Source organism: Neomonachus schauinslandi, chromosome 6, assembly GCF_002201575.2.
Source record: "Neomonachus schauinslandi chromosome 6, ASM220157v2, whole genome shotgun sequence".
Classification (NCBI taxonomy): domain Eukaryota; kingdom Metazoa; phylum Chordata; class Mammalia; order Carnivora; family Phocidae; genus Neomonachus; species Neomonachus schauinslandi.
This window is the reverse complement of record NC_058408.1, coordinates 53,294,111-53,317,134: the sequence shown is the minus strand read 5'-3', so window position 1 is coordinate 53,317,134 and position 23,024 is coordinate 53,294,111. Positions and strand designations below refer to the sequence as shown.

Sequence of the window (23,024 nt, the reverse complement as noted above, 5' to 3'; positions counted from 1 at the left end):
TCTCATTCCCTCTCTCAAATAAATAAATAAAATCTTAAAAAAAAAAAAAGAATGGGGATTTACTAATACAGAGATTACATTCCTCCTGGAGGCCTCAATCTACAGGAGAGACTGGAAAAATGAATCACACCTTGAAAAAAACTATAGCTAAAATTTATCAAGAGACTAATTTAACATGGAATAAAACATCGCCTTTGCACTGCTCAGGATAAGGGCAGCTCCCCAAAGCAGGTTGAAATTAAGGACCTTTTGAAATTGTGCATGGGAGACCTTTCCAGGCTACAGTTTTGACCTCCTTGTCCTCTGAAATCAATCATGAATTAAATGTTATAGGATATGTTCAAAATTTAAGTTAAATATTAAATAGTATGCATGAGTTTGTTTCTGCTAGATCTAGTTACCTGACAAACGATTGCACCCCTTTGTCTCTGGTGATCAGGTGCTACTCATGACCTTGAGGGAACAGGGACCTGATCACCAACTTGCTGTGAAGTGGATGGGACCACATGACATACTGGTGACGACCTAATCATCTCTTAAGTTGGCTGCGGTGATACATCACAGATGGGTGAAGCGAGCCCCACTTGGGGAATCAGAAACACAACCTGAAGCTTCCTCATGGACATGTGAGTCAGTGGAACATGTATTCCACAAACTTACTTAAGCTTTTTATGCTATTTATTTTACTACTAAAATGGGCTTAATAGTACTTATAATAGGAGTTGGCATATATATGTTCATCAAGTTGATTACGATTTGCATAGCTAAGGGATGCTCTAAATGGGAGGAAACTAAGAGACAGTTCCCAGTTTTTAAGTCCTCATCTAGTAAGGGTACAAATTATTTTCTAAAACAAGTTCAGTTGTTTCACTCCATGACCTCCCTCCAATGTCCCAATTCAGCAGGAACTAGTTAGACTCTAGACAGCTTCCTTTTCCCTTTAGTTCTGTAAGGTATGGAAAGAAATAATTGACAGGGAGGGGATTTGTAGCAGGGCTAAATTATAATCAGCACATTCCTGCTTATAGCAATCAATTCTGTTTACAGTTTCTCAAGGAACTTGAAGAACCTGGCCTATGTTAACTGAAGACACCTAGCTGATTGTTCAAGCCCAAGCAGCAGCTATAGCTGGGTTTCTCCCACACACACACACATAAAATTCTCTTACCCTTTTTAAAATCCCCTGCCTGCACTGAGATGGGAAAATGTTTTTTTGGGATGTTTGTCTGACATCTTCTAGGTTAGCTGGATTTCTTGAATGCAGTCACTTTCTCTGCCCCAACACCTTATCTCTGCACTGGCTTGTTCTGTGGTGAAGATTGGACCTAAGTTCAATAACATTCTGAGCATATTTAAGGTAGCCTAGGTGAAGCTGTGATGTTTGGTAGATTAGGTATATGAAATGAATTCTCAACTTATATTTTCAACTTATGATAGGTTTATTGAGATGTAACCCCATAGTAAGTCGAGGAAGATCTGTATCTTTGTATAAGATACCTTTTACCTCTATAATTCTGTGGTTTGAATTCATCTATCTCTCTTCCTAGATGTAGCCTCTTAAATCTCAATGCCTTATAAATCTTCACATTGTCTGTAGCACCTAACTGCACTTTGTACTTGGGAGAACCATGATAAATATTTGTTGAGTAAAATGGATGAATGAGTGAATGAATAATTAAGATATTTTCTTTATATAAAATTGAGTCACCATTATATATGGAATTTAAATACTGTACTTAAATAAAGTATATTCTCCATTTAACTGTGTTGTAGAAAAGATCTAGACAAGGCAACTAATAAGAATAAGCTATAGAGATTTAAGCTTTTTAATATTCATCATTCCAAGCACAATGCAAATATCAGTATGCTAATATATAAAGTGTGAAGAGGCTGAATATGTACTTTGTTGCTCACTAAAGCTAAAAAAGAAAAGAAATTTAAGATAGAGAAAAGGCTTCCTACCTAATATAGCTAGTTGTAAACTAATAATAACACAAAAATCATTGGTATATATTGAACTCTCTGTTGCCAGAAACTGAAACTATATTATGTAGTATAAATAATTTTCCTTACTTTACTGATGAAAACACCTCCCTCCAGAGAAGCTACACACATTGCTCAAGCTCACATAGAGTGTAATTGGCAGAGTCAAGATTTAAATTGAGGCCTGTCTAAATCTAAACGCATCTCTTAACCACAGCACTCGATTGCCTCTCCTGAGATGATACAGCCTAGAAAATAACAGATGTTTTCATATATTTCAAATGTTTTCAAATATATTAAAATATTTTCTAATATACAAACATCTTAGAGTTGATGGGCCTCATTTTGTTGAAGGGAAAGAGACCCATTTACACTAGCTCAAGGACAAAGAATGTTTGTTGAGGTGATTTATAAGCTCTAGAACAGGAACTGAATATTGGGTCAGAAACTGCAGCATCTCTGGGCATTGCCTGTTTGCAACTTTTTCTTTGCAGCAAGTTGCATGGTCTCTCCTTCTTTTTCTCCCATTCACATGGCAGCAACTGCTTTTTCTTTTACATCAGTTCTATTCTTCCTACCTGTCAACAGCTCCATGGCATCATTTAACTTCTCCACTGCTAAATGATAGGTTTTCCTTCTATGTTCTAGATCAGATTCCTAAGAAAGGAAATTGGATCCTTCCAGTTCATTTTTTGTGCAAGCCTGGCTTATACTGTGCCTCTCTAGCTCTTTCCTGAAAGAGGATACCCTGACCAGCCAACATTAATACCTGGTCTACTTGCCACATAGATGCCTCTTTCTATCCATTTGCCTTGAGATTACCTACTCTCTACCATTCCACAGCTCTTTTCACAATCAAGTTTTTACAAAGACTAGTATAACTTACTGTCTCACCTTCCATTTACTCCACATCCAGCAACTGTGCTTCTCATTTGTTCATTACTGGAAATCTGGATTTTCTTCCCATTATGCCACTGAATGATCTCACTGATGTCACCAACAATTATCTATCAGCAAAATCCAGTAGGGGGGCGCCTGGGTGGCTCAGTTGGTTAGGCGACTGCCTTCGGCTCAGGTCATGATCCTGGAGTCCCGGGATCGAGTCCCGCATCGGACTCCCTGCTTGGCGGGGAGTCTGCTTCTCCCTCTGATCTTCCCCCTCTCATGCTCTCTGTCTCCCATTCTCTCTCTCAGATAAATAAATAAAAAATCTTAAAAAAAAAAATCCAGTAGGCAATTTTCAATCCTCATAGTATTTGACTTCTTGGAACCTCTAACATTGTTGACTACTCCCTCATTTTTAATCACTCATGGCCTGTTTCTGTGGACCGACTCCACCAGTTTGACCTCATTTGTTCCCTGGCTGCTACTCTATAGGATTCCTTTCCTATGCCCATCCTCAAATATTGGTGCTCCCAGGTCTCACTCACTGGCTCCCTTTTCATTCTAAACCCTCACTGTTGTGATATCATTCACAACAGTGACCTTACCCTAAAGGCTGTTGACTTTCACATATTCATCCCATCCCATGAGACTCCTCCGGAGTTCTAACTGCATACTAGTTATGCCCACTTGGATATTCTACAAACATCTCAAACCATACACTTATAAAGCTGAACTCATTATCTTATCCATTCCAAACTTTCTCTAGAGTCTCCTTCCTATCCCCTACTCTGAAAACACCACCATCTCTTCAGTATCACCAAGAAGGTCCTTCCCTCTTATCCATCCCTCACCTTGAATCAATCACTTTATTAGTTAAGACTCTGATTTCAATTAATAGAAACCAACTTAACCCAGCTGAGGAAAAAGGAGGAATTTGTTACAAAGGTACAGTGATTCTCATAGAATCCAAGGACAAGAATGTAGCTGCGTTTATAGTTCAATGGAGTTTCTTTCCATCTTTCATTGCTGCTTTTCTTTGCATATTCCTTTCATTCTTCTGTCTCAGCCAGATCAGCTTTCTCTGCTTCTCAGAGAAAACCAGAAGGAATATAGGCTACCAAATAGCTCCACATTTTTATCTTGTCCAGTCAATCCTGGGTAGTTAATCCCGGACAGGTCAACCTCAACTAAGAGAATAGGCTTACATGGTAAAAACGAGGCTGCTGAAATCCACCCCTGTGGATAAGAAAGTCTGATAAGGAAACCACTATGAAGTTGGCAGAAACCCCAGTGGTATCTACCACAATAACTACAGTCTGAAGATTCTATGACTTAAATTTTTCTCTCGGTCTATTCCCTATCCCCATGGATAATGCCGTTGTCCCTGTTTAGGTTCTCATCTTTATTGTGGCTCATTTACAGCCATTAGAGCAATTATATATACAGTCCTCTGATCATTTGTATACATTCTTTTTCTGCTAAATTCTGAACTGTTTGAGGACAGGCAATATATCTTTTGATTTTTGTATCCCCTCTGGTACTTAGCATAATATATGGGATATAATTGGCCCCAGGAAGTATTTGCTCAATGAATAAAAGATGTATTCAGTATCTTAAGCCGTTATTCATTTGGGTCCTCTACCCTGGCCTGCAAATTATGCCTGACAATAACCTTCTGGTTATAATTAGAATTCCCATTCAGTGCTTCCTCAGGGAGGGGATGTGCTGACTAATAAAATTCCACATTTGTTTATATCTCATTCTCTTATGAGTTTGGTTATATGGTCCCTGAGATATTTATAAACTCTAAGACTTGGATAAAATTCCATTTCTGTACCTATAAATGTGAAGACTGGACTTTAGACATGGTAATTTCACCATTCTGAAATAACCACTCTGAACAGCTTTGTTGAAAAAGCAACACATTAACTAAGGCAGCATCTGTCAACATCTGTGCTCAGAAACTATAGTTCATGTTTATGAAAATAGTCATTTGGAGTAATTAGTAACAAATCTAAAGACTGTCAGTGCTTTTGCAGAGGAAATATGTACACGTTCCAAAATCTCACATGTTAGTGAGCCCTTTAATTGCTCTATAAAAATATGTGAGGAAAAAACACCCCTGGAGATATGCTTTCAAGTTCCTGAGAGATTGATTTTCCTGAATGTGTTTGCCATAAAGAATGATCAGTAACATAAGAAACATTGTTGTAAGAACCATTTTTTGAGAAGATACCCATGGATGTTCTAATATAAATTTTTGATAAAAGCCAAAGGTACAAGCTTAATTTAAAATTTGGTGAGGACATTACTGTGGTAGAGCAAGCTAATGTGTTCCAGAATACTGCTTCCTAGAGAAACAAGGATAATGACATGATGACTATCATGATGATGATGGTAGTGTGGACAATGGTGATAGCAGCCAACTTTTACTGAGCACTTGTTATATGTGTACTTAGAGGTTTCAATGCATTACTTAGAGGTTTAAAAAACCTAGAGGAATAGAAGCGAACATACCATTTTGAGAGGTTGTTTACAACACGTGTATCTTATATCTTGCTGGTCATTCTAACCAAGAACCAGAGTCCCATCTTTTTTGCTTATTCATGTCAGTACATCTTGAAGCCTTTTAATGTTCCAAGCACCATTTTTGGTGCTGCTCATACCACATTAAACAAGTAAAATGCTTTTATCTTGGGACTTACCTTATCTTGGGGAAGAGAAAGAATAAGAGATATGTTAAATATCTCAGCTTGAGAAATGACAAGTTCAGAAACTTAGGAATAAATCCAAATCTGTAATAAAAATCAGTGGCAGCCACCATTTTAGTGTCTATTATGTAATCAAGAATTTTACATAAATTAGTTGGTATTCTAAACCTATTTTAAATTTATTATTTGACTCAACAAATATTTATTAAGCTCCAACTATGTGTCATTGGAGCTTTGGCATTGGATAAGTAACAACAAGAAAAATAAACAAGAAAGGTCTCCAAGAGGGCAAGTAATTTGTCCAAGATCCAAATAAGTAGTAAATGGCAAAACTGGAATTTGAAGATAAGTTTTTCTGACTCCAAAGGTAGAAGTTATGAAGCTATTGAAATAATCTTAGTGGCACAGACAAGAGACATAGCAGAAAATAGGTCAGATTCTCTTTGAAGGTAAGACGACATGATTTCCTAACAGATTAAATGTATGAAAGAGAGGAGTCATGAAACTTCATGATTCAGAGGTTTTTGCTCTATACAACTGAAATGAGGGGGGCTTCAAGAAAAGCTAGTTTGGGAAAGCATTTTGGAGATGTTGGATTTGAGATACCCATTAAATCTCCAGTGTGAAACTGTTGAATAAACAGCTGGATTTACAAGTCTGAGGTAAAGGAGAGCAACTTAGGCAAAAGATGAATATTTGAGAGTTGACAGTATACAGGCAGATAATGTAGTATTGATTGTGGCCAGGCTCAGATACCTTAGATCGCCAGTGTTCAAGTGTCAGAGCTGCCATTAGGTTATGAAAAGTGAAGAGCCTGATCGTTTTTCAGATTCAGAGGTTAGAAGGCCATTTGCTTCTGTGATGAGAGATGGATTATGGTAAGTCTCAAAAACCAGCACTGGTTTTGTTACTGTTGTTCATTCTGTTTTGCTTTTTTATTTATTTTTTTGTTGAGAAGCTTTGAATCTTTTTAAATACTTGGAGAAATATTCAGCTGAGATTCATTATATGCCATAAAGCAGTTCTTTTTTTTTAAATTTTATTTTTTATGTTATGTTAGTCACCATACATTACATCATTAGTTTTTGATGTAGTGTTCCATGATTCATTGTTTGCGTATAACACCCAGTGCTCCATGCAGAACGTGCCCTCTTTAATACCCATCACCAGGCTAACCCATCTCCCCACCCCTTTCCCCTCTAAAACCCTCAGTTTGTTTCTCAGAGTCCATACTCTCTCATGGTTCATCTCCCCCTCTGATTTCTCCCCCTTCATTTTTCCCTTCCTACCATCTTCTTTTTATTTTTTTAAACATATGATGTATTATTTGTTTCAGGGGTACAGGTCTATGATTCATCAGTCTTACCTAATGCACAGTGCTCACCATAGCACATACCCTCCCCAGTGTCCATCACCCAGCCACCCCATCCCTCCCACCCCCCACCACTCCAGCAACCCTCAGTTTGTTTCCTGAGATTAAGTCTTTTATGGTTTGTCTCCCTCTCTGGTTTCATCTTGTTTCATTTTTTTCCTCCCTTCCCCTATGATCCTCTGTCTTATTTCTCAAATTCCTCATATCAGTGAGATCATATGATACATGTCTTTCTCTGATTGACTTATTTCGCTTACTATAATACCCTCTAGTTCCATCCACGTCATTGCAAATGGCAAGATTTCATTTTTTTGATGGCTGCATAATATTCTATTACACACACACACACACACACTCACACACACACGCACCACATCTTCTTTATCCACTCATCTCTTGATGGACATCTTGTCTCTTTCCATAGTTTGGCTATTGTGGACATTGCTGCTATAAACATTGGGGTGCACGTACCCCTTTGGATCACTACATTTGTATCCTTGGGGTAAATACCCAGTAGTGCAATTGCTGGGTTGTATGGTAGCTCTATTTTCAACTTTTTGAAGAACCTCTATACTGTTTTCCAGAGTGGCTGCACCAGCTTGCATTCCCACCAACAGTGTAAGAGTGTTCCCCTATCTCCCCATCCTCACCAACATCTGTCATTTCCTGACTTGTTAACTTTAGCCATTCTGACTGGTGTGAGGTGGTATCTCATTGAGGTTTTGATTTGGATTTCCCTGATGCCGAGTGACACTGAGCACTTTTTCATGTGTCTGCTGGCCATTTGGATGTCTTCTTTGCAGAAATGTCTGTTCATGTCTTCTGCCCATTTCTTGATTGGATTATGTGTTCTTTGGGTGTTGAGTTTGATAAGTTCTTTATAGATTTTGGATACTAGCCCTTTATCTGATATGTCATTTGCAAATATCTTTTCCCATTCTGTCAGGTTTTTTTTGGTTTTGTTGACTGTTTCTTTTGCTGTGCAAAAGCTTTTTATCTTGATGAAGTCCCAATAGTTCATTTTTGCCCTTGCTTCCCTTGCCTTTGGCGATGTTTCTAGGAGGAAGTTGCTGTGGCTGAGGTCAAAGAGGTCACTGCCTGTGTTCTCCTCCAGGATGTTGATGGATTCCTGTCTCACATTGAGGCCCTTCATCCATTTTGAGTCTATTTTTGTGTGTGGTATAAGGAAATGGTCCAGTTTAATTCTTCTGCATGTGGCTGTCCAATTTTCCCAACACCATTGTTGAAGAGACTTTTTTCCATTGGACATTCTTTCCTGCCTTGTCGAATATTAGTTGGCCATAGAATTGAGAGTCCATTTCTGGGCTCTCTATTCTGTTCCATTGATCTATGTGTCTGTTTTTGTGCCAGTGCCATACTGTCTTGATGATGACAGCTTTGTAATAGAGCTTGAAGTCTGGAATTGTGATGCCACTGGCTTTGCTTTTCTTTTTCAACATTCCTCTGGCTATTCGGGGTCTTTTCTGGTTCCATACAAATTTTAGGATTATTTGTTCCATTTCTTTGAAAAAAGTGGATGGTATTTTGATAGGAATTGCATTAAATGTGTAGATTACTCTAGGTAGCATAGACATTTTCACAATTTGTTCTTCCAATCCATAAGCATGGAACGTTTTTCCATTTCTTTGTGTCTTCCTCAATTTCTTTCATGAGTATTTTATAGTTTTCTGAGTACAGATTCTTTGCCTCTTTGGTTAGATTTATGCCTAGGTATCTTATGGTTTGGGTGTAATTGTAAATGGGATCGACTCCCTAATTTCTTTTTCTTCTGTCTTGTTGTTGGTGTATAGAAATGCCACTGATTTCTGTGGAATAATTTTATATCCTGCCACTTTACTGAATTCCTGTATGAGTTCTAGCAGTTTTGGGGTGGAGTCTTTTGGGTTTTCCACATAACGTATCATATCATTAAAAGAGCAGTTCCTAAACTGTAGTGTGCATAAGAATAACCTATGGGCCAGACTGTGTTAAATCCATTTGATCCCTAGTCCTCACTCCTAGAAACTTTATTCAGTACACTTGAATGAGCCTTGGAATCTCTTGTTTTTTCCAAGCATCCCTTGTGAATCCGATGTAGAGTTCATAGACTTCACTTTGAAAACCTCTGCCATTGATCATTGAATAAATTGAATAAATTGTTTTGCCTTAGGATATTATAAAGGCAATTGTTTCTTAGTATTTCTGCTCAGCAAAGCTTAAAACAAATAAGATTTTGTCCTGTTTTAGTGATTCAAGACAAGGAAGCTTATTGGCTGTTTTCCCTTAGTGCAAGTGAATTTATAAGTTTCTTTACCTTACTTACATTAACAGTGTTCCTCAGAACAGATTTTGATGGGGAAGGAGAGTACTTGAGAATAGTACATGATGGGATGGGAGACAGTAAGGACAGGGAGACTGAAGGCTTTCCCCACTGGGCTCTGTTATCCAGAGTACATACAATAATGCTAAGTTTTTACCAATGCTCAAGTAAATTTATGATTTATTTATTATTTATTTATTTACAATAGACAAAAAGGACTATGAGTCAGGCACTGTGTCAGACTCTGGACTCTTGGACATCAGATTACTCTCAGAGATTAGCTCATTGGATAAGAAATACAACCTATAAGCAGGGAGGGAAGGTAAGAAGAGGCTCTGTGTCTTCCATTCTGTGAAACTTAAACTCACCAGTTCACCCCAGTTGACTCGGACTCTGCATGTTTGAGGCCCAGGGTGAGCAACGTGCTACCTTTGTAGGGTCCCTGGATAACACCAAAGCTGGCTGGAAAAAATCACCCTGGACATGAAAATCAGAGATTCCCATTCCAATTATGTAATTGAAGCAGTGAGGAAGGTGGTTTAATCTAATGATTCTATTTATTGAATTTTCATGTTCCTATTCTTAAACACTTCCTGAGTTCTTTGAAGGAGGACCTATAAACCCTCCAGTCTACTTTCCCAAACAATATAATGGGATTCATCTTCTGTGTGTCTTAGAGTGATAGCTCAAGTAAGCTACTTTGAACTCCTTAAACTAGTTAACTGCTAACAGAATCCAGTACATTCAAATAAAATAAGTGGGAAAATCTGCATTTTACTATCTAGAGCATTCATTGTGGAACTGGAGAGAGTCTGCTTAGAGCTCAGTCCCAGGGGAAGGTTTCTTTTTCCTAATAAAACAGTGTGTGTTAAAACAATTTTTTTTTTGGATGAAACAACTCTATTTCCTTCATGCTTCTCTAATTTTCCTTGATTTTCAAGAAATTAAAAGCAATGTTTTATGTTCATTTGTAACAATGTTCTTAAGCCTAACTTTTCTGAATGATAATTTTCCTCTCTCTCTGCCTTTGTATTAAGCTCTTATTTTATTTCTCCTGTGATGAGAGTTTGGAGGTTTTTGTATTTCTGCATATTATCATACATCTCTCTCATCCTTTCTTGACATCTAAGAGTATAACTGGATGTTAAAGTGGAATTCTACCTGATTCAATTTCAACTCAGGCATAATACAACTGAACTAAGATATCAAAGTGAGAATAAGACAGTTGACCCCACCAATATGCAGAATTTACAAAAGGAATGAAGGTAAGCCCCCTTTTTCCAACACTCTTTGACACATTAGCTGGATCAAGAACATAAAGTGAGGGCAGAGTGGTAAGAAGGAGAGTTTGTGATAACATTTATAAAGAAAAAGCTGTGGCCATGTTGTGAGTCCTCACCCACTCCGTTTACAGGAGGAATGGGGAGCAATGAAACTTTCTAACCTTAAGCTTGGTAGGAGGGCTTCAAGGGAACCCCTAAAAGAGCTTTGAAGTATATTTCTTGCAATTGGGAGATACAGAGAACTACTGCCTGACTCCCACCAGAGAAAGCAAAAGTTGACAGTGAGCTAGAGTTTGACCTCACCCAGCAAATCTGTTGGGAGGAGAAAGGCCAACTCCTGGTAGTAGAAATGGAAGAATCTTGCTACAATCATACTCTCTGAGTTTGTAGGTGCAAAGCATGTGTACAGGTTTCTTGTGGATAGATGTGGGACTCGCAGGAGTGTCATGGCCAATAAAGTGACTTTGCTAGGGTCACTAGTGACCCCAAAATAGACATGTATCCTATCAGATCAAGAAAAGTGTATGTACTGAGGTATCCTTTATAATTTCTACCTGAAGGTAATCCTCAGACTCCTCATAGCTGATCAGGTTTTTGCTTCTCCTTCTTGCATAAAAAAATTTAAAAATATCATCTCACCCCCACAAATGAAACTGCTTCTTTGAGATCAAACACAAAAAGACAGGAATTTCATCTCCAAAATGAACAGATATGCTTCATTTAAGGAGTTAGTTTACCCCATCAGATGCTCAAAACTGCATTGCTTTTCAATTAAACGCCATCTTCAGAAGCAGAGACTTAACCCACAGTGATATTCCACACTCTAGGTAAGTTTTGATGGGTAAAATGAAAGGTAAAAAAAACCAATTATTATAAGAGGGTTTGGTGACGGCTTTGTTGGTGAGGACGTCTGAAGTGGAGTTGAGGGGGTGGGTGGAAGTCAGAATGTGAAACTGTCTGACTAACTCATCAAAAATTGGGACAGCTTATAACAAAAAGCTAATTGCATCCAGCTCTCAGTTTTGCCTAATGCTAGCCAAGCAAGTGTTTCATGTGGGCAAGGATTTCTCTGATGTCCCTTCAAGTTCTCAACATCACTGACTCTAAACTGATAACTCACAGATAAGTCAGCTACAGTCCACTTACCAATATACATTTATTATAGGTTTCAACTATTTGAAGACAAAAAGGAAACAGAGTATACATGAAAACAAAGGCTGAAATTATAACACTAGGAAAATTCAAAGGTCATCTGTTGGTAACCCTCACTCTGGCTGCAGCTGCTGAGATCACTCTTGCCCTGAGAAATCATTGCCATGTGGGACTTTTGCTGGGAATATGACAATTTTCCTCTCTCCCTTGCCTGCCTCGATTGTCCCAGGAATGAGGCAGGAGCAGAGAGGAGTCATTAAGAAGGAGAGTTTTATAAACAGTGGTGTGCTGGTGAACAGGCTCTCCAAAAGGAAAATCCCTAATTTGTAGTGTTGCCAGTTCCCATGTTATAAATAGTCCCACCATGGCCAATTTCAAGGATGACTGTAATTAATAACCAGATTGCAAAATTTTAAAAATTTAACAATCAGCTGTCATGAGCTTAGTGCTAGCTCACTCCAGCACTCCAGCACACTGCTGCTTATAACTCAACAATAATCAATAACAACAAGTTTCTATAAATATATGTGATATAACTTTAATTTCCTGAGAAGATATGCAAATGCAAGAGAAGCAAGGTATCTAGGTCTTTGGCCAGTACAGCTACTCAGCAGATGTTTTTTAAAAAAGACTAAGAAACATCTTGGCCTCAGGCTTACTCTGTTCCCCAGCAATTTTTGTCCCATACAATACAAATATTTTTTAATTAACATAGTATAACTTTTTACAAATATCCATAAATATTTTAAATTGGGTTATCATGTAATCATATTATATACCTTTCAACAAGAACCCCCAAACAGCTAATTAATTTAAAGAGTCTAAAAACTTCAGCAGGCTATCATTTAATTGAGTGCTATTCATTATTTTTAGAAGTTAACATGTTTGACCAAGACAGGCTCTTTAAAGTGAGGAAGGGGATTTGGTTGGAATAAGCCCTGAGCAACACCCTCGTGCTCCCTGCTTCAAGCAGGGAAAGGAAAAAGTAGTTTGCTAAGGAAGGAGAGTCGGTTGTAGCTTTAGTCTACCCACCTTGAGCTGAAAGGGAATGCATCTCCTGATAATTAAATCTGATAAGCTCTATGGACTTAACATCATAGCTGAAATACTAACCCTAAAGCTGAGATAGTGTGATACACTGCAGAAGCCCACTGGCCCTATCAGTCATTAGTTCCATGGGTTGAGGCAAATCACCTATGTTCCAGATGCCTTCATATTTTCTTTGTTTAAATTGTGCCAAAAACACCTGCCCCATTCGCTTCATAGAGTTGCCCTGTGATATATGAAAGCACTTTGCAAACTGTGGACAGCCAGCTAAAAATATGAAATTATTACATGACATAATACAGTACTGATGATACCAATTTCTAGGGTTTAATTTTATGATTACTAATGATTACTTTCTTTACTACTGACAATATTTAGACACACATCAACAACTTCTCATGAGCCCAGTGTCAACGTTCAGAATGAGTCCTTTGACCAAATGGTTTTATAAAGCATTCTGCATCCTGAATGTGATGAAATCAAGGGAATTCCCCAAGTAAAGTGCATTCCATTCTATGCCATCTGTGCCTCTGCCCCAATAATTCTGAGTATTCTCTGTGTTCTTAACATCATCACATCTAAAGTGGGGTGTTGTTGGCATATCTGTGGTCAACCTCCCAGTCTGGCTACCTTTAATAGGAGGGCCTCAAAAGACAGGAGTATGGGAAGAATAAAGTGAAGCAGCCCAGGAATATGAGAACAAGGCCAGGCCACCACCCTGAATCGTTTTTTGCATACCAGGTAAGGCTCCCAGGGCAATAAGACAATTTTTCCCCATCCAAGGATTCAAGAACTAGACACAGACTCTTTGAAAAGCTTCTGTCCTTGAGCCACCCACAGTCACTTATCATGGATTAGTAAAGCATCTTTGCTGACCCAATGTCCGAGGTAATCAAATGTCTCTGGCCTGTCCTCTGAGTCTCTTTCGGATAAGCTTGAGAGACGAAAACTCACATGCAGAGGAGTTCTGTATGTGTTGATTTGTATACTCAGACAAACTGTGGGTGTTGAAAATCTGCCTCCTCCAACACACTCACCAGCATTTCTGCATGTGCTAAAGATGATAAGGAGGCCAAATTGAGTCTCTAGGAGTTATATTGGGGATTTGCTAGCAATAAGATCCCCCAGTATGTATTATTTTTTAGAACCTGATGTTCAGAGTTGTATATCAACTCTAGTATATCTCCAGCATGCAATTCATAAGTCCCTCCTACATTTTGAATTTTAGAGTTCTTTGTTAGCGCTTGTATGATGTCTTCATTTTTACATAGCCGCACCTCAAAAGGAGCTGGTTCCTTGTAGGTTGTATTGGGAGCCACTTGGCCATAAATTAGGTACAAGCCATTCTGAAGTATCTCCAGTTTCTCGTCAGCTGTCTTATTCACACAAGGAAGCTTGGGACATGTCATTTGCCATTTTAAAGGGAATGGTCCTGTAAGGAATTTACAAAAGAGAAAAAAAAAGCAAGCATAGTTATTTATTTAATTCCCTTCCTGATTATAGTTCTTTCCCACTTACAAGTTGTTTCTTTACCTAGTCTGTATTAGTTCTCTCCAAAAACAATTTTAATATTTTAAGTATCTATTCCTTGTTTAGAGAAATTACAAATCCTAAGTGCATCTCTTGCTTGGGGAACTCTAAAGAAATGGATTTGGAATAGAAAAATGGGTTAAGTTTTAGGTGGCATTGCATCTCTTGTCAATCAATATTTGTGAAAGGAACTAAAGGAGGAAGGGAGAGAGGAATCACACACCAGGATTGTGATAACCAAAGTTGGCAGTCCAGGATGCATATTCATGCTTTTCTATGTAAATACTGTTTACTGTGTATCATTTTATCAATGAGACCTTCCTCATCAGTCTACATAAAATAGTGCTCTCCTGCCTCTCTCTCCCTTTATCCTGCTTTAGTTTTTTTCATAGAAGGTGTGTCACCATCTAGCATATTATAAATTAAGTTGCTCATTACTCACTTGAATATAACATCTTTCAGGACAAGTGTTTCTCTATTTTGTTCATTGCTATATCTTCAGCACCTAAAAGAGTTCCTGGAACCTAGTGTGTGCTCAGTAAATATTTATTGATTGAATGATACATCCCTGTTCCTGAATTAGGTGCATTATGTTTAAATTATGGCTCTTCTCTTTAGTTTTTAGGTATATACCCAAGATCTACTTGGGATATCCTGGTAAATTCATGAGTTTATAAATGGAAGTTATTTAAATTTTTAAATATAAAAATTTAAATTTTTAAATGCTTAAATATAAGTATCCCTAGTTTAAAACTGTCACAGGGGATGGAGAAAGAATTAAGACTTGGTCACTTATTTTCATAGGAATATGTGGAATTTACATATTTTCCTAATGTTAATTGCTTTTGCGTAGTGTGTGATTTCAGAGCCCCAGGGAGTGTCTTGATCATTTAAAAATACTTATTTGGTCTGTTCTCTAATTCTCTGTAATTTTTTTATGAGGGCAAAGCCTTTATCTCATAATTAGAAAGAAACCTTGATAAAAAAGCAACCCAGAAGAGATCACATGTTGACTTAAATTGTTATTTATATATAAATGATTGATTATAAGGCTGTGAGGGTAGATTCTGAGGAAGGATGGAGAGATCATTAGAGCAAGAAGCAAAGTCTCTCTGTATCTCCAGTGAGCCCAAAGCCCAGTAAATTTCTTCCTGCTTTACATGTGATACGTAATAGAAAATAGGCGAGTCACAGGAAAAAGTGTCACTGGTTCTCTTATTCTGTAATAGGAGCCACTTAGAGACTTGAGGCCACTTAGCAGCACTTGAGGTTCTCAACATTTTATCACCTCAAGAGAGAATTTCAAACATATCATGATTTCCACTCCATTTACTAGAAAAACAAAAACAAATTACAAAGGCAGAGACAAATAGTAAAAAGAGATTCCCTAATTCCCACAAGCCAGGGAAGCCCAGCATTTCAAACTGTATAGGAAAACAGGGATTGCAGTTAACTTTAGAAATGTTCTGCTCTCAGCTGAAAAATGTGTGTGTGTGGTCTGAAATATGTAAACAATCCAAATGTATTTATTTTCAATTTTGTATGTATTCTAAGAAATACCTTAAGTCTCAGTGAACCTGTAAACTTTAATGTGTTTTTTTTTAAGATTTTTATTTATTTAACTGACAGAGAGAGAGAGAGAGACAGCAAAAGAGGGAACACAAGCAGGGGGAATGGGAGAGGGAGAAGCAGGCTTCCCGCCAAGCAGGGAGCCTGATGCAGGGCTCAATCCCAGTTCCCTGGACCATGACCGGAGTCGAAAGCAGTCTCTTAACAAACTGAGCCACCAAAGCACCACTTTAATGTGTTTTCTTAGTAAATACCAGGTCACTCACTCTAAGGGAAAGTGGCTCAGAAGCTGAGAGGATGGGAGAGGCACAAAGGAAGTAGCCATTTCCCTGGCTTTCATTCCTTTTTTATATATTTGGAAACAAAAATGTCACCCTACACACACTCTACTGAGCACCAGCAATATAGGAACTTGAGAAGAACTTTGAGTTTGTCAGAGGGAAAGGTTGTAGAAATTTGAAACTTGTGCTTATTTAAACACAAAATTAAAGGTGGATTCCCAGATTTCAGGTTCCTGGCCCTGTAAAAGTGTTGTGAATTCCTGCCCAGAGATGTGACCTTGAATGTCAGCTTCATTGAGGATGGACTTGTCTGTCTGGTTTACCTCTGAAGTCTCAGCTCCTAGACAACTGCTTGGCACATGATAAGCAGTTATAAATAATAGTTGAAAATGAATAAAAATGGGCTTCCTTCTTGCATCAAATACTAATAAAAGTAAAAAGGAGGTATGCAAGACAGGTTACTCACCAAACTTAGCTATGCAGGGCTCACTGGCAGTCTGTAGGGGAAGAAAAAGAGGAATTGGTCAGGAGGATGACAGTGTCACAGCCTTCCTGATTGGTTTATTTAGAGCTTCAGATCCTGAAGCAAACTTCTATTCCTTAGCCATATTAAAAAATCCTTCCCTCCAAATTGTCTTTCCTGTTTTAGCTTTCCTTTGTAGATGGCCTGGCTCTTTCCTTTCCCTTTCATTACCTAACCGCCTTTTTTGGTCTTCTAGGCAAAAGTTAAGGTCTCATTCCATCCATCTGACTTCTACTGATAGGACAACTATTTGATCTTGGACTCTTCTCCTCTTGGGCTATAGAAATTATCTATAAACAGTAGTCTCCACACCCCAGTCACTACACAAGGTGATCCATTGGCATATGAAAAGAAAATAATAGAATTTCTAGTTAAGTTTATTTTTATTTTTAATAATATTAAACTATAGAAATATTCACAATACAGACTGGTAAAGCCACCCTCATTTAATATTCAGACAATCACAGTTTACAGTAACTGAGATACCATGGGGAGACTAGTTTCAAACTTGCAACATACCACAGTTTACTTGCTACAAGAAGCCATCAGTGTGGTTAATTCTATAAATACTGGTATTTAAATGCTAAAGGCTTTAAAATACTTAGTACTAAAATAAGGTATAACCACCAAAAAAATTTTTGTACCATGTAAAGTTCATTGGTTTCCTTGAGGCAAAGGGCTTAAGAGACTGTTTGAACTTAAAGATACTGCACATTTTTCTTTTATGGGATTTCTTTGGCTGCCATGATAGGAATAAGGCAAAGAGAGGCCAGTGCAAAAACAGTGAGACCAGCCAAAAGATCACTATAATCATCCAGGCAAGAAAGCATGGTGCCTCTGACCAAGGTTCTGGCTATCCTGACGTGGATATGGGATGAGAAAATAAAAAGACAAAAGATGACTCCAAGATGTTGGGCATCAGTAATTGGAAAGATAAAATTGTTAATCACTGAAATGAGCAAGATTTAAGAGGAGTACATTGAGAGGAAAGAATCATGAGTTCACTTTTGTACATATCAAGTTTATGATTGATACTTATTACATATCCAGGTAGACTCGAGTTTCAGGCAGGCAGTTGGACGTATGAGGATGGAATTTAAGGAGTTCTGATGATGTGACATTTTAAGACGTGAGATTGTGTGAGATTATCAAGGCAGTGAGTATAGATAGAAAGGAGCGTTTGGAACACTGCACTATTTGGAGGCCAGGGAATGAGGAAGAAACACCAAAGGAGACTAAGAAAGAAAGGCCAGTGAGTCAGAAGGGAAACCTAAAGAGTGTGATGTTGGAAACGAAGAGATGAAAGTATTTCAGGGAGACGTGATCAGCTGTATTAAATGCTGCTGATGGATCAAGTGAGAAGAGGACAGGGAATTAACTGATGGATTCGACAACATGGTAGTCATTGGGTTTCTTGGCAAAAGTAGTTTCTGTGATGTGGTGAGGACAGAAGCTTCATTAGAATGGATTCAAGGCTAAGTGAGAAAAGAAAAATTGGGGGAATTTTCCTGTAAGGGAAAATGGAAAAATTAAGTGGAGCCTGGAGGGGGATGGGAGGTCAAAGAAATGTTTTGATTTTGTTGTTTTTCTTAGTCTTTGGTTTTCTTTTAACATCAGAGAACTGACAACATGGTTACCTGTTGCCATTTGATGGGAATGTTCCAGTAAAGGGGAATAGAATGTAAGAGCTAGGAGATAATTGTTGGAGCAATCAGTGTCCTTGAGTAAGTAAGAGGGGACAGAATCTGGGTCACAGGTGGCCTTAGATAGGTACATGAACAATTCATGCACAGTGACAAGAGGGAAACAGTCTATGTGAACAAAATTGCAGGTAAGTGGTAGATATGATAGGGAGCTTTGGAACTTCGTTCCTGCCTACTTCTGTTTTCTCATAGAACTTAGAGGCAAGGTTTTCAAGTGAGAAAGAGAATGAGGAAAAGATACTGCATATTTAAACAGAAGTCAAAGGAATAAAATAGTCTAGTAGAGGAGAGGGGAGAAATACAGGTTATGACAGTGAAAATCATGAATCAAAGTAAGTTAACTTATAACCTTCAAGTTATTGTATCACAAAGTGTTAGACTAAGGTTAAGAAAATAAAAGAAACACATTTATCAAATTACTAAAATATTATTTTGGTTATATTAGAAATGCTTATATTAACATGTAAAATATAATATTTTGGTAAAAGCAAAACAGTTTTGCACTGTGAATAAACTATATGAAGCATGTCATTCAGTTCATCCTTCGAAGTTTCCATTTTGTGTATCTTTTTATTATACATAGTATTAGCCCTTATATCTAACATAATAAATTAGCATATATGGTGGGATTGTACTCAAAAATTTTTGTTAATAAGGAGGTACAATCAGAAAGTTTGGATTCCTATAATTGTTTTTGCTCTTGTAATTATTTCATCCTCCTTTTGGGGTTTCTTAGAAGAAATGCTGACATTCAATTTAGTTTGATCCATGATAGGCACGTGATAGATTCCCTTATCTTTAATTTTCTCATTTATAAAATGGGAGACATAATAGCACCTAACTCACTGAGGGTGTTTATGGGTTTAAATGTCATAATTGTTAAGAAGGGCTTTGCCCAGACAGATCTGGTTCTGCTCATTAAATATTAGCTGTTTTGATAATGATGCTGATTATAATGAACTGAACAAAACATTAATCACCTATATTCCCAACTAGCATTGTAAGCAAGAGAAACATACAATTTATAGTCTTTGCCTCTTAGGCAGTTTATAATCTTTCTAGAAAGACATGCTTACACACATGAGGCAATTGGGTAACAATCTAAATATAAATGAGTGCCAAAATATGTGGCACAGATAACATCTGTGGTGTCTACTATCATGCATAGAGTGTGTGGAGAAACCTAACGCCACAGACAAATTAATTGCCAGAGACAGAAATCCTGGATATTGTACTTGGGCTGTTTTAATGTCTACTTAGAACTACAGAACCACCACTGACATTTTCTATTGCCACAAATGAAAATCTGTCCAATCGAAAAAATCATCTATTTGGCAGCAAGGTATAGTCTTTAGCTGAGGAAATGAAATAGATGAGCAAGGAATATCCGTTTTGTTAAAAGTCTTTTTAAATTTATCCTCATTATGATGTCAATAATAATGATGCAAATATTAATCACTACAATCTATTCAGAGCCTGCTCTGGGTCAGGCACTGGACTGTCTCATTAATCCTTACTACAGGTCAATGGGATAAGAACTAGCATGCTCATTTGCAGATGAGGAAGTGCTCCTGAGAGGGATTAAGTAACTAGCCCAACGTCATGCAGCTGATAAAAGGCTATGCTGAGGTCCAAACAGTCTGTCTGATTCAAAAGTCTCACCCTTACTACTCTCTGGGGGCAGTTTCTGTTTATAATTCTGCTGATCTTTGGAAGGAGTAAATATCCATTTATAAAGAAGCATATGGGACTTTCCATTTAGTTTAATTCATTTTTGCTTAGAAGGAGCAATTGCTCTTGTAACCCCGTTATAATTTAAGCCCAGATTTAAATGCTTGGGTTCAAATGGCCAAAACAATAATTCTTTCTCCAAACCAACCCTACTCAGATCATCATTTGGAAATAGACTCTATTCTGCTTTTAAGTACAAGCACATCTTCCCCTTTTGGAAGGGCATCCTTCATTTCACTGAAGCAGGGGACTCTTCTGAACATTTGTTTTTGTTTTTTTGGTTTTTTTTGGAGAGATAATTTCTGTGAGGTTAATTTCACTGAGGAGTAGACCGAATTCCTTGGGTTCATAGCCAATCCTTTCAGTTGAACCTCTTTTGAAAGATGGGGGGGAGGGGGCACCAAAAAAAAAAGTGTTCTCCCAAGGAAATTTCTGTTGGTTTAGAAGGAGCCAATCTTCCTGTCTAACGCTTTTTTGAATTAGTGCCTAGAGAAGTTGGAAAGTGGGATTTTGTATATAAAAACTAGAGTGGAGACAAAAACAAAAACAAAAACAAACAAAAACCCTCCAAGTTTCATGGGTATTGTGAGAAGGTGGAAGCGGCCACCTCATAATGACTCACCATCCGCTAGCCACACAGCCCTCCTTTCCTAAGATACTTATTTGTGGCCAATAAGGAAAGGGAAGAGCAGGCAAGTGGAAAGTGAGTTAATGTTGCATTGCATCAGCCAGGCCATTGGCTTTTCCTATAGGAAACAAGCCTTTATGACATCCAATCAGGACAATATCCTGAAAACCTTTAAAATTTCCCCAAATTTGAAATAAACTCTGGGCTATTTTTTTAGAGGCAGAACCTTTCATTGAGAAGATGCATGTTGTCTAGGAGAGAGAATCAGAGCTCAAATACGTGGGATTGGTCGAGTTCAGTTCTGGCAAGAGATATCCAGGTGCCTCTGGCATTATTAGACTTCCTCTTTCCCTTTGCAAGAGCCACTGTGTTCTGTTGAGAAGGACATTTCCAGCCTCTTCTATGCATTGGTTCCCCAGTCACATGTAGGAATGGATAACACCTATAACATATCTTACATTCTTCGGGGAAATCTGGCTAAAACTTGAGGTGGCTTTAGAGGGATAAATTCTTCCAAAGTTAAGCTATTGCTATTCTCACCCTTTCCTTTCTTCACAAATCGAAACACTCAGAATTCCTAACAATTCTTTTCTTTCTGCTCAAAGCTTCACTGCTCCAGAAAGTTCAGACTTCTGCTTGATACATTCCTGGAGAGAGTTGGGGTGTGATTAGAAAAGTCTCTGTTGCATATCCTTGTGTACAGTTAGGGAATATAGATTAATGGTTTAGTGTGTAGAGATGTGGCCAAAGCTACACTTCCCCTAACTAAATTAATACCGGCAATTACCATGTACTTCCTCCTGCATCTTTTCTCAATGGCTTTTAAATATCTTAAGTAGTAGAAAATATTTTTGGAGCTTTCACTGGCCAATCCCCTTAGAAAAATATTTCTGCAGGTGCTACTTTTATATCATAGCCCTTTCTTAGATAAGCATATACTACTTTATTCTCTCCAAGGCTTGGAATCTTCAAATGTACCCCAAAATAGGTTCAATCCTAAATTAAATAAAGCATTGTCATGTAGGTACATATAATACAGTCAGAAAAACTTCTAAAAAGAACCTCATATATTTCCATTTCCTTTACTAGACCCACAACTTGGATTGGAGCTCAATGGGAAATTCCTGATAAGCATCAGGGGCTTCCCAAATAGGAATGTGCTACCTCCTTCCTCCATGAAGCCTTCCTTGATCACTCTAGCCCAAAGTCCTTGTCCCCTATTTTGAATTCCTAAAGCATTTATGTTCTATACTACCTTTAGATAAATTATTAATCACTATATTTTATAGCTAGAAGGGGCACTGTAATGAACAAATCCATTCTCCTACTGCCATTTTTCAGATGAAAAATCTTTCTGAGAACCAGGAAGATTAAATGTCTTTCTTAAATTCATACAGCTAGGGAGACCTAGAACCAGAATCCAGATCTTACTCCTAGTTCAGTGCCATTTCCTTCCACAAAGATGCACTAACCACCTGTCACTTACCTTATTCTGACTTCCATTATCTTCTTATATCTTTTCCCTCAATAAGACTATAGCTTGCATCCCATTCCTTGAAGGCAAGCATATGTTTTATACCTTTATTTCACCAAGAGGGTTTAACAGAGTTACAGAAAGGGAGAAAATATTCCAAGGCATCAATCAATTGACTGATTTAATTGATTCTATCTAACCCAGTTATGCTGCTAACATTTAGCATTTTCTAATACCTTTCATTTCAAAACATTTAGATAAGCCTCAAAAGCCATATGCCATGACAAAATTGAAATTCTTTTTGTATTATATGTACCCACATGTCTCTTCCAACTAGCTCTAACAATACTGAGTGACAATGATAATAACTAGACTTACAAAAGAAAAGCAGCAATTTTAGGTACTATTGTCTCCTTACCTTGAGTGGAAGAAAAGTAAGAATTAGTGTACTGAAGGAGCAAAGCAACAGCAAAGTAACTATTGTTGAGTAGAGGAACCATTGCTTCCAGGATGACCTGTGTGTCCCTTGAGGACTTGAATGGCTTAAAGGCATATCTTCCATGCGGCTCAAACTCATTCTCTGCAAGAATAAGAGCTCTGGAAAGCAGAAATTCACAAGTGATGGTCCAATGATGCAACTAGTCAGTTTTGTGGTATGGTAATCAGCAGTGGGTGTAATAGGCGGGGTTTTCCTTTTGATTCTGTGTTTTGGAAAATGATACTTTTGGGCTAAGTGATGACTCTCATTTGGCACAAGACCAAATGCACTGAAAGGAACAGAGGGCTAGAAGCCAACACAGACAGAGAGGATGAAAAAAATCAACACAAGGAA

At 37.8% G+C, this 23,024-nt stretch overlaps 1 protein-coding gene across 1 annotated transcript; it reads right to left on the bottom strand.

Moving 5' to 3' along the window:
• Window positions 1–13,838: 13,838 nt before the first annotated feature.
• On the bottom strand, window positions 13,839–22,769 carry TNFSF18 (TNF superfamily member 18). Its single transcript, XM_021682623.2, has 3 exons — window positions 22,611–22,769; window positions 16,600–16,630; window positions 13,839–14,185 (listed from the first exon to the last, which is right to left on the bottom strand). The coding sequence occupies exons 1-3, from the start codon at window positions 22,767–22,769 to the stop codon at window positions 13,839–13,841; spliced, it is 537 nt and encodes a 178-aa protein (XP_021538298.1).
• Window positions 22,770–23,024: the final 255 nt, after the last annotated feature.